This window comes from Ammodytes marinus (genome assembly GCF_949987685.1).
Source record: "Ammodytes marinus genome assembly, chromosome: 19".
Lineage (NCBI taxonomy): Eukaryota > Metazoa > Chordata > Actinopteri > Uranoscopiformes > Ammodytidae > Ammodytes > Ammodytes marinus.
The window spans coordinates 21,171,136-21,184,136 of record NC_137223.1 but is presented as its reverse complement, the minus strand read 5'-3'; the positions used below and the strand labels follow the sequence as shown (position 1 = coordinate 21,184,136).

The 13,001-nt window shown below is 40.0% G+C and overlaps 1 protein-coding gene across 1 annotated transcript in view; it reads right to left on the bottom strand.

Moving 5' to 3' along the window:
- Positions 1–1,703: 1,703 nt before the first annotated feature.
- The window catches only part of cd2ap (CD2-associated protein), a 50,403-nt gene continuing 39,105 nt past the window's right edge, over positions 1,704–13,001 (bottom strand). Inside the window, exons 15-19 of the mRNA XM_080047464.1 lie at positions 11,406–11,521; positions 10,390–10,473; positions 8,070–8,314; positions 7,067–7,130; positions 1,704–4,711 (exon numbers count right to left, since the gene is read on the bottom strand). Coding sequence (XP_079903590.1) covers positions 4,670–4,711; positions 7,067–7,130; positions 8,070–8,314; positions 10,390–10,473; positions 11,406–11,521 — 551 coding nt within the window. The 3' untranslated portion in view covers positions 1,704–4,669. The remainder of the gene's footprint in view (positions 4,712–7,066; positions 7,131–8,069; positions 8,315–10,389; positions 10,474–11,405; positions 11,522–13,001) is intronic.

The following is a 13,001-nucleotide window of genomic DNA, read 5'->3' as shown; positions in this document are numbered from 1 at the left end:
TTTTGAAGGAAGCATATTGTGCCCATTTTCAGGATCAAAATGGTAATTTTGGTATCTACTAGAAAAACTTTTTGTAAACCTTTAAAATGTTGATATCGCTTGTACACGATATTATACAGTTGTGTTCAAAATAATAGCAGTGTGTTTAAAACATTTTGTAAAGTCAAAATCCTAATAATAGCTTTTATTTCCATACACGCAAATGCATTGGGGACATTCCACATTCTATTCCAATTCCAAATATGAAGAAACATTTGTCAAATGTTTCTATATCTTTACAGAAAGTGAAGAAAAAGGAATATTAGACTGTTAATAAATAGCAGTGTCTGCATTTTTCTTTACAACTCAAACATTTACTGTATCAACTGAAAAATGCATGAAGATTTAGCTTTCCTATGAATCACTGAACTAATATTTAGTTGTATAACCTCTGTTTCTGAGCATCTGTGTTGCAGGGAACCGACCAACTTATGGCACCTGTGAACAAGTGTTTCAGCCCAGGACGATTGGACTACATTCCACAATTCCTCTGCATTTCTTGGTTTTGCCTCAAAAACAGCATTTTTGATGTCACCACATAGGTTTTCTATTGGATTAAGGTCCAGGGATTGGGCTGGCCACTCCATAACGTTAATCTTGTTGGTCTGGAACCAAGATCTTGTTCGCTTACTGGTGTGTTTGGAGTCGTTGACTTGTTGGAACACCCATTTCAAGGGCATTTCCTCTTCAGCATAAGGCAACATGACCTCTTCAAGTATTCTAATGTATCCAAACTGATCCATGATCCATGGTATGCGATAAATAGACCCGACACCATAGTATGAGAAACATCCCCATAACATGATGTCTGTGCCACCATGCTTCACTGTCTTCAAAGTGTACTGTGGCTTGAATAGGGGCCGCAGAAAGTTTGTCAGACGACCCCCAAACACTGAATTCAAGCCACGGTACACTTTGAAGACAGTGAAGCATGGTGGCACAGACATCATGTTATGGGGATGTTTCTCATACTATGGTGTCGGGTCTATTTATCGCATACCATGGATCATGGATCAGTTTGGTTACATTTAAATACTTCAAGAGGTCATGTTGCCTTATGCTTTCTTCACTTTCTGTAAAGATGAAGAAACATTTGACAAGTTTCTTCATATTTGGATTTGGAATAGAATGTGCAATGTCCCCAATGCATTTGCGTGTTTGGAAATAAAAGCTATGATAAGGATTTTGATCTTGCCTCACTTTTTTAAACACACTGCTATTATTTTGAACACAACTGTACAGTATATTGTATTAAGTCCTATAGTTATATCGGATACAAAAATGTGTCTAATCTCATTCTTCTTCAGGTCATTTCCCAAAGGGGGGGGGGGGGGGGGTCTGGGAACGTAGATCGACTGGCAAATGAAAAGCGTTGTCGTCCAGCTGAGCTCCCCTTTTATCACAACCGTGCATTCAGAAGTCAGATTACATAAAAGATTAGCATTGGGAGACTCGTCCTCCCAATGCTAATTTCCATGTAAATTGCATATCCTCTAACACTCGCTTTCCTCTGAATGGACGATATCTCCAATCTTTCCTAGAATGCTTAAGATTCTAGAAGCTCTAGTATGAGATAAAAAATAAACTGAGCTTGTTATCCAGCTTGGAGCATTCAAGTGAATCCCGTTTCAAAAGGCCTAGGATACAAAGTAGTGAGTCTGTGACAGTAAATAAAGTTGATATTTATTCATTTTTTGGAGAATCTCAGCTCATGCAAGGTTACAGCTCTTGTAAACAAAATCACTTGGAAATATGTCATAGGTGTGCACAGATTTCTTCTTTTCTTGGGTGTCAAACTCTGGAATGTACAATATGTGGATAAGTGAAGCCGTATTACAGATATACTACATTAAGAGCGCTCACCAACCCCATCTTTTAGCCCTTTCCCCACATTGTGATTATTTCATTGCCCAGCCATACTGTAAAAGCTGCCGTGCTAAAAGGAATTTTATTTTTTTTGTGTCAGGTCTCCTCACATTGCAGGAACGCTGTGCTCTTAAAAGGTCACATACACACTGTCAACTTGGTCAAAGCACTTTGGAGCTCAGAGTTGAACACACACACACACACACACAGACAGACACACACACACACACACACACACACACACACACACACACACACACACGTGCAATGAAGCCTGAGGAGGATTTTAAAAGCAAAGAAAACACTTCTTTAAGACATCGGTGAGATATGTATAACGATATTTAAAATTGATAAACAAAAAAAAACAATGCATGGAATAACAGTAACAACCAGTTCTTTGTTGTTGTGGTACACAGCAGTAGATGTGAAACAGTTATACAACATTTTATATGGAAATGAAACCGGCTGTACATTTTGTGACAGATACTCTGGGCTATACAACCCGTAAAGACGTGAGAAGACAATACACTTGGTACTGCACAGGTCTCAGTTTCTCAAATATCTCGGAGATTTCACCAGCACATAATCACACTGTCCATTCAGAGCACAGGGCTACAGCCTCCAATCCTACAATGCATTAGTTTGACCGCACTCTTGATATGCATATCTGCTGCTCTGAACCTTCCCAGCAGTGATAACAATCCAGTGACCTGGGTGGTCAAATAAAGATTGCCAGCAGTAGCTCTGTGGGGCTCAAAGTGCTTTGAACAGTAAGTAAGTGATACATTTTGTATACTGTTTTTGAGCTTTATTTTAAAGCCCCTATGTGTAGGATTTGAATATTTTAGCCATTAGCGATTTCCAGTGGTCATAAGAGTTGGCCATGCTAGCAGCGGTGTGAGGCTATCCTTTGCAATTTCAGCAAAATGTTCCATAGATTAAAAAAAAACATTACAAATGATGTTATTGAACTGTAAAAGTCCAGATTGAGTGTATATCTGGGTAAGGATTGGGGGAGGGGGTTCATCAAAAATATTTCAGTGACATATTGTTTACATATTTCTAAAATCTCATGTTAATCCCATCCACAAAAATTCAGATAGCCATTAAACTAACACTGACGTTTGGCAGGTCTAACGTTTAACCTAGTTTAGTGTGTTAGCATGCTAACATTTGCTAAAATGTACATCCGCTAATTCAGATAATTCATTGGATTATTGCAAATTTGCCCTGTTGGTGGCATTACAAGAACAAATTAAGGGGCCTATTAGGAGTATTTCATCATTCTTGTTGCACTGCAATTGTTGTTTTTCTTCACACAAATCTTTCCACCCAGATAAAAATGTAAATATATAATCACACACTAATTCTACACATGGGGGTCTTTAACTTTCGCTCTTTACACGGAATTTGAATAAAGGACAATATGTGTTCATTTCATCATTATTGCTGCAGCGCTCTACTCTGTGCTTCCAGTTAGTTTAACTTGTGTACATGGAATGTGGGAAGAGACGGAGACCAGGAGAAAGACATGTACAATGGGGACAGAACAAGTTCCTCTTGAATAAACCATGACAGAGTGTGGAGAGAGAGAGAGAGCAGGCTTCTCTCAGATCATACGCTTCACTTTCAATTAAGAGATGGCTGGGAGAGAGGAGAGGAAGAGGTGGAACGGGATTAAAGGGATGATGGCCAGATTACAAACAATAAAGGAGAAGCAGATTGCAGAGAGGTTACATTTTTGATTATCATGCCAATATGTGCTCAGTAACCTTGTCCTTTTGTCTTTCTTTAGTTTTTTTGCAAGTGGATTCTGTCTGCATTGCCTGCGGACTAACTCTGGCTGAACCTCTGAGAACAAACCCAGTGTGTGAAACAGTTTCGACAAAAATAGGAGAGACCAGCCATAGAAGAGAGGCCCTCTATATAGAATTTGACTAGGCATGTCAGTAGACTTAAAAAATATATAGATATACAATATCATGCTGCAAACATTTCCAGACACCATCATGGTATATGTACGCTCCCATTACAAACACTTAATATAATTTTGTTGTTTTTAAACAGGCACAGTAGTGTTACCCCTGGATAGGAATGCTAGAAACCATATAAAAAGACAAAGAAAACAAAAACAAAAGCAGAGCTCTCTGTGAAGCGCTTCAACCGTGGAGTGGAGTACTGTTGACAGTCACCGTGTAGGAAAGGAAAGAAAAAGAAAAAAATACTTTTTGAGGATCAAAAGATGTTAACTCAAATCAAAAAAAAAAATCTTATTTTTTTAAATCAACTATTTGTGCATCATAAAAAAAATCGGTTGAGGAAAACAAGCGCCCCCTGCTTTATACAAAGTCAGTAGTACTGAGAGCGAGCGAGCGAGCATCCTCCCTGAGGGGTTCAAGCAACGCTGGAGTGATGGGGAGAGAGCGGGAGTGGCAGAGTAGCAAGTCCAGAGCAGTAGTTTAAAATAAGGCCTCAGTTTTTTTTTTGTGTAGGCAAAAGAAAAAAAAGAGAAAAAATATACATCTGTGATTTAATTACATCTAGCTTGAAAAAAAGAAAGAATTTATATATGTGCAAAATGTAAATCTTACAAATAATGGGGAGAGTTTATTTTTTGTACATCACTGAAAAAGGATTATGCCCGAGTTGATTGGTCCGATTCCCCGCCCTCTCTCCGTCCATTGAACTATCCCTCCGTGCTCTGCGATTGGTCCACGGGCCAGCAGCTGACCCTTGAGGCTTACTGTTGATTGGAGTGTTGGCTTCACGTTGAGTGGATGGTCCGCTTTAGTTTATCTATCTCCATCTGTGAGGACAGCAAACCAATCATTTAAAAAAATAAAAGTAAACCAGCTATGGCAGAACAATACAAAGTCAGTAAATTTACATGATGTAAGAGAACATCTATTTATTGCACAAGTCCAACTGAAAGCGGAATTTGAAAATATGTGTAAACATTTTAGTCTGGTTTATCGTAAATAAACAGAATTTCTCAAAATCAAGCTAACACCCAAATAATGTGAAATGGAGCCGAGCTACTCCTCGCTAACCGTTAGCATCACATCAATGCAAAAGGTCAACGAGCCAAGGGTCAAAAATGAAGGAGCTGAAAGCGGCTGAAAGGGGACACATCTCTACCTGTCTTTCCAAAGTCGGACATACTTCTGTGTATAAATCGATTCCCCTTGTGTGATTGTATTATGGGTAGGGCTGTCAAATTAACGCGTTAATTTCGATTAATTAATCACAGAAAAACTAACGCGATTAAAAAAAATTAACGCAGATTAATCACACTTCTATAATGCCCTTTGACCCGGTGCAAAAGTGGTGCGCAGCTCGGTGAGCAGCACCGAGCTGCACCTGTAGCTATATTTTTGCCTACGAGTACGACGATGGTGAATGAATCGGCATAGGCATATATGGCAGTGCAGCGCTGTCTGTTGTGGAGACAGAAGTTACGAGAGACAGAGAGAAACAAACTGTAGCAGGCTATACAGCTGTTTATAAACAGGTATAAAAGTGTCATAAAAGTATGCGATTAATTTAGATTAATTAATCACAGAGCCTGTAATTAATTTGATTATTTTTTTTAATCGCTTGACAGCCCTAATTATGGGACAAGGACTGTTGTCCAATTAAATGGCCTAGTCGAGCCGTAACCGTAGCCCGATTTAACTGGGCATGAGAATGTACTGGAGTGCTGGATCTGCCTGAGGAAGTCGAGCCCAGGATTGAGCCAGTATCCTCCCCGCAGAGAGGGAGAGTCCTACTGTGGAGGGGATGACTTTGTATCCTTTATTATATATATGTATTATATATATATTAGCAGGGATTAGGAAGAACTGGAATCACAATGAAGACACGAACTGGAGGAGAACCTGAGCTGAGCAGCAAATGTCTTTGACAAGGTGACAGTGTGACTGTATGAGAGTCACTAATGGAGCGCCTTATTTCTTGGTGGCAATACGGGATTTAGGATGTCTTGAATTGGGGACACATTTACCAGCACAACTGCAATATTTGAAAGATGTAGGTGTTTACCAGGCAGGAAGAGTCAAACAATGTTGAGTTGCATTATGGGAATTGTAGGATCCAGAGGAGATAGGGAGTAAACGTCTGGGTAAATGGAGACAAACCAAAACCAGCTACCCTAAAGCGAACCCTTTTGTACTCATGTGTGTCGATGTAGAGTTCACACTGGAATGTGATACGCTGGTCACATTTATAAACCAATCTGATCCGAGTGATATATCTGAATGGAGCAATAAGGCTTGCATAGTGTGATGATATCACTCCTTTTCTGTCCTTACACATAAAATATCATCTCTTTCTAGATCTGTGGAAGTAGAAATGAACTGTTAGGCATTTTAAGAACCCTGTGATAAGGTTTGCGTGTGCACGTATGCGTGTGTGAGTGTGTACTGCGTGTGTGTGTGTGTCGGTGTGTAAGCCTGGGGCTCTCTGCAGGGCTTTATCCGACTGTAATGCGATTTATATTGGTGCCATGCTGGAAGAAGCCCGGCCTTGTCTTGCATCTAATGATCAGACTCCTGATGCCGGGTTACAGGGAGGCTGATAGTGTCCACTGCAGTGAGGGAAAGTCTTGACGCATTTCAATGGTGAAAGTGATGCCAATCTGGTGCTGTGCCAACAACCTTGGCTATCTAACAGAACTAACTTTGTCTGGAGTCTGTTACTTGTTTTGGTAAAAGGTCTGTAATAAAAGCCTTATGAATAGTTAAACAAGGTCTAAAATGATCACTGGAAATTACATTATTTTATTCCAAAAAAATGTCCTCTGGTTTTTCCTTTGCATAATATAATATAATTAGAATTTGTATCTTTACTTGAACCAACTGCCAATTAATGTTTTCTATATCAAGATTTTTCAGAGTTTAAAAGTTAATTTCTGAACCTGGAAAAAGCAACAGGCAAAACAGTCACCAACGTATAGTTCCATATACTATCTGTTATGGAGCTTTTTAGGATGTCCTACGCACGTGTTGGGTGACTCACAAAGAACAGAATTATAGAAGGAAACACAATAGAAGCAGCAGTTGCTGAGATAACGTGACTTTTGGTCTTCAGGTTGCATCAATAATCAGCTAAACTAATGACAGTAATGAGTGTAGACAGCAGTTACTGTGGGGATCAAAGTTACCTGCAGAGCCATGCGCTTCAACTTTTCCTCATCCAGCTCCCCCCGTAGCTCCGCAATCTCTTTCCTGGAGATAAACAAACACACACACACATTAGCACGTCTACACCCTTGCAGCAGATATAACAAATAAAAAAAACTGACAAACTAAAATTCCAATACTATCAGCATGAAGCTAAATCCCAAAACTCAATTAATGGTTCATGTTACAAAAATTTCTAAACGGTCACACGGCTGCAATTTTCCGTGTACACGTTTAACCATTTAATATGGGGGGGGGAGCTTTTTTAAATAGTTTTTACCGATGCCGTTGGAGTGACAGTGTGCTGTGAGAAAGACCGGCTGAAAGATAGACAGAGAGGTCTTTATTTCATAATTTTGCTTTTTGACTTAAAAGTGATCATAACTGCCTAGTGATCATCTGTTTTGAGACTGACTCCCGCTGTTGGGACGTTGAGCCGAACAGCTGATCGGACCAGCTGTTTGAGCCGGAGATGAAAACAAAAGTGAAACTGAAGGTGGAGCAGTTAAATAGTTAAATGAATAAATATTGTAAACTAACACAATAATGAGTTGTGTTATCTGCTTTAGTAGCCTACAGTAGCTAATATCGCCCCCCACTCCTGGAAATAAATGAAGTAATTTTCCAAACTAAAAAAAAAAAAAAAAAAAAAAAGGGTTTTCGTTTTTGATTTTTCCTAAACGGTTATGATTTACTAACCGGCTACACGTGTACACGTGTGCACCCGTAGTCTAAACAGAAAAAGCTAAGGCTTGAATCTTCTGTCAGATCTCATAAAGTCACTCAAATCATTCCTGTAACCAGCTGTCCTAACCAAATGAACAGTCTGCATTCTGTGCAAAACGAATGACAGATTAGAGTAAGAGCACACTTCTTTAAGCTGGTATTCTTGCATGACACATTTAGCTTTACGTTTTCTTGTTTTTTTTTTTAAGGGCTTGCACATTTCACAGCCCGTTTCTCCTCCACACTGAGTCTCCTTACATTTGCTGTGCCTTGAGCAGCTCCACAGACATCAGCAGCTCCTTCATCTGGCTCCTCATCTCGTCCAGTTGGGAGCCTTGGTCTTCAGGCTCCAGTCGGGCCCTGCTGCTGCTGCTGCTGCCGTGTGAGGGGCCGTCCGGGCTGGGGGCCACTGCTGCCACGGGGCTAGGAGCCGGCACGTGGCTCGGCTTGGCCTCTGCCGGCTTGTGGAAGGACGGCGAGCTGGTGATGCTGCTCGAGGAAGGCTGTGGAGATGACACAAGGGAGGATAACAAATTGATAGAGTCAGACAACCTGGAGAGATCAATAGTATTTTTGGTTCACAGATTGTGTAACTGAAGGCGATAGCATTATGATACAGTGCAAATAATTCAGTGATCATTTGTGCAGGGCATTGTGCGCCTGTATCCACAATGGAAGTGCAATCTCTGCACATCTGAGTGGATGACAGGTGTGTTGAAGGAAAGTGCAGCAAAACTATTGGCAAAAACTCCCACACACTGTCTCGTTTAATAATTTAACATTAAACGAGAAAAAAATATTTTCGGTCAACAGACCATCAGGCAGGTCTGTTGACAGAAACCTTGGTTCCTTTCTATGTGATCAGCGAGTAATGAGACAGTGTGCAGATTTTTTAAATGTATTATTTGACAGTGGAGAAGCCTGCCATCCGTTCCCTAACAATGACCCTCTTCACTAGAAGTGTTTTCTTTTGCCATCTTCATTAAAAATATCAATGTCAACTGGGCCTGCTTATCATTTTAGATTTACTATAGTTTATGAATGCTCTTCACTTATAAGCATAAAATGCTCAAAACACAATAAAATAAGAAAAATTATTAAAAAAAAGTGGCCCATCAATTGAGGAAAGGACAGAGCATAATAGGATGTTAGTTGCTTCGAGAACAGGTCTGATATCATATCCTTATGCTATATGTACTGCCTTGATGTTAAATCCCTGGTACTGGCCAGAAAGCAATCGCCTCCCGTTAAAACAGGAAGGAAAAAAAACCACAAGCTTGTTCTAGGCAGGATACCAAGATTCAGCTGCAGCTTTAATGAGCAGTCATCATATTGAGTTGGTATGTCCCCAAGTAAGCCGTAGTCTTTAGGGCTAGAGTTTGAAAAGGGAACGCAGGTCTATTGCTGGGACATAAAAAAATCACTACAAGAATACCTGGATCACTATAGCTATTTTAATTGGCTACTACTACTTTGAGCTTGACATTTGCTCCAGCTTTGTGTAACACCCGAGGGTATGTTACATTGACTTTAATAGCCTTTCGGGACAGAGGACTGTGGATATCGTCACTCGTCTGCTATATTGCAGTTACAGTGCAAAGTAGGGATGGGCAATTAAAATGTTAAAACTAAGTATTGATATACTTTCCCTCACTATAATTTGAACAAACATTTGATGAAATATGGGGTAGTCTTGGGCTGACGGGCTAGTAAAAAATACTGGCACAATGAGAGTCTGCCGAAGGCTAACATTGGATGTGGTTAATACTGTTTGCTGGCTGAGGGAAAGAACGTAATGCTTGTAATATCTGTCGCTTGTTCTGTATTGGTTCTTTTTTACTTGATGATACAGCTCATTTTCAGCTCCAGTTATTCAGTTCCCATAAATAATTCAATGTATTGAACTTCTCCCGCCCCGAGGTCTCACACACTCTCTTTCCTCTCTCACCCCCCACCGTCACCACAGGAGATGTTACAGAGGTCACAATCTCATTTTAAAACAATAAAAAAAAAGGAAATTCAGAGTTCAATTTGACCTCTGGATGCCTGAGCCCCTGGGTTACAAAATCTCAAAAGGTAAGCTTTGTTCTGATTGCTCTGTCTGCATGTCTACATGTATGTTTGTGTGTGTTCTTAAACAATGGAGTCGCCTGATGCCAGATGTGTACCCCCGAGCTGAGCAGACTGGTCCAATCATTCAGGGTTGACCATGACCAATCCGGAATAGATACAATCTAAAGCAATTAGTGAAATTATGAACGGTAAGACCCAACAGCAGATGGCGGGTCCTCTGTGTCCGTCTCTCTCTACTTTTTTACTATTGCGCTACAACAATTACTATATTTATAATAATTGTATCATTATTATTATCATTATTATTTATTGTCTACGTTTGATTCTATTATTTTACAAACTAGTTTTTTCGTTTAATGAAGGTGGAACCTACCGCTGATAAGGTAAAGTAATTATTTAATTACCAAATGGCTTTCATGACTCTTCAAAATATTGTACACGAATATGTAGGTTGTTGCTCAAACACTAAAATCATGTCCTGTGCATCTGCAAGTATGTGATTTACCTTTCTGGTGTCTGTTAGCTTTGGCTTGGGTGCATCCTCTTCATCCACCTTGAAGACTTTCTCCACGCTCACATCCTTGGTGGGCTGAAAGGGGAAACATTCTTTTTATTTTTTGACAAACTTAAAAAATATATATATATATACAAATATAATAATACAAATAACATCCTCTGCCCATCCGCAAGGACATCTGAGGAGTAAATCTCAATGACAACGTGACAGGTCATGGCTGTGTAGGATGAATAGAGGAGAGTAAGGCAGAGACCTAAAGTGGCCTTTTCACCACGTCTCATATGGACAGGATGTGTCAAAGTGCAAAGTGTGGATCCATGTTTCGATAATGTGCAACTGCTGAGTGAGTGCAGGGAGGTGACAGGCGGGGGGCCATCGCAAACAAAGGAAGTCCATGCGAAGGCACATCCATTGGAGAAGAGAGTGATATTAAAAAAAGGGACAGAGGCATAAACAAACAAACCACGTTGGAGAAAACGTGGAGAATTTGGTGTTGCTATGCCTTTTTGGAGGCAACTGAAATGAGTCTGAAGTTATGCCATCTAACCAAATATTATTTGATTAAATTGTTTCTACAACCCCAATTCTGAAAATAATTGGGACATAATGTAAAATATGTGAATAGAACAGAATTTCCTAATCCTTTTTGAAGTGCATTTAAAACAGTACAAATACATCATATGGGTTGTTTAAACTGATAAACGTTTGTTTTTTGTTAATACAAAAAACACTGTTTTTTATACAGTAGGGCTAAATTGGCTGTGATACTGGGCTATACACCAGAACAAACTGACACACCGACAATAAATCTCCAGCGCACTAAAAAGCCAGTAGGAAAGAAACTTTAAGGATTTCACTTTGCGTATTGAGAACATCCCATCATGTACACACAGTCGTCATACTTTGACGATTTGCACAGGCTATCTGTTATGTATTCAGCCCTACTAATTGTGTCGTGATAATCTGTGTGCGATACAGCTGTGAATGCTTGCGTGTGTGCTCACCGAATGTCCTCCGCCAAACTGGGCAGGCAGCCTCCTGCCAGGCATCTTTGGTCTGTTAACAGTGGGGTGAGAGAGTTTCTCCGAGGTAGATGACAGCTCATCAAAACTCATCAGATCTGTGGATAAGGGGAGGGAGAAAATTGTCCATTTAAATTCATAACTTAAATATGTCAGCCGTGTCTAAGGGAACGACCATGGGTGAACCAAAACTTCAATTTAATTCCATTCAATTTGAATGCAAGATCATGCGTGGTAAACAGCTCAGGCCCAGATGATGTCGGTAAACAGAGCAGCAGAGCAATATATACATTTATAAAGCTCATATTTTAAAATAGTCAGATTATGCAAAATGCACTTTTTTAATGGTTGGCAACACTGGGTCCCTGGCTGTGTGACTAGAGACTCCCAAAGGAAGAAATAACAACCCTCTCTCTTTTTCTGCACGTCTACGCAAGACACCCCTGAGGCTAACTGGCAGTTGGATTCAAACCGGCAGTTAGATTCAGGGCCAATCAGAGTAATCCCGGTAAAGGGTTTTTTACTGGGAGTTTTTTCTCAGCCGAGCTAAGGGTGTAAGGGCAGGGTATCATAATGTATGGAATGTAAAGCCCACTGAAGCAAATGTCTATTTGTGATATTGGGCTATACAAATAAAAATGATTTAATTTGATTTAGACTGGGCTTTTTGGAAGGCGGATACTGGATTGGATTTTGGAACATCATGAGCTGTAAACCGTAATTAGCTAAATTAAAACAATAGTTAATAATTATTTTTTGAAATGCACCTGTTTACTATGTGCATGTAATAATAACATGGTAACTTGACTTAATAAAAGTTTTTTGGCAACAAACTTGAACGGAGAAAAAGGATACGTCATTCCCCACTGCCCTTATGCAACAGCACTTTGCAGCTCCGGTGGTAAACTGTTGCAGAGAGAAGACATTGCCTGTTGTGCAGAATGATTGAATTGTCGTGTTCCGTGGCACAATGTGTCAAGTGCCTTCCGTGAGTAGTGTGGTCTTTAAACAGCACCTTATCGCCTCTCTGTAGCGTCTGTCACAAACAGAAAGCTGTCCAGTGGTCGACCTTCAGCTCTGTCTGCTCTACTAATTTAATCTCTGATGTCTCTTCACTGTGACCTTTCTACCTCCCTATCTCTTCCTATGTGCCTCCATTTAAAACTAAACTCTTCTCGAACAACTCTTGAACCATCAACTTCTTAAACCATTCATCTTCTCAAAGTCTGTTCCACAGTTTTATTACCCTCTCGTGTCTCTTTTTGACTTCCCTTTGACCTACGCTGAGCTCTGCTTTCTTTATCGGAGGCGACGCCAATTAAAATTCTTCCACCATGTTTTGAAGGTGCATTTGTATTTTGTTTTGAAGATTGTCATATTCTCCCAAACTCACAATAATGGCTGAGATATGCAACACCAAAAGTTGACAGAAGCAGACTTATGATTGGCAATGTTCTGTGGGTTGATGTGCGGAATTTTGATGGAAAAAGTTATTGCCGAATATTTCCTCCAACTTTTAACAATAGTCAGTCAATGTCGTTGTCTCAAGCAGTTAAAAAAAACAGCCACTCTGCTGCG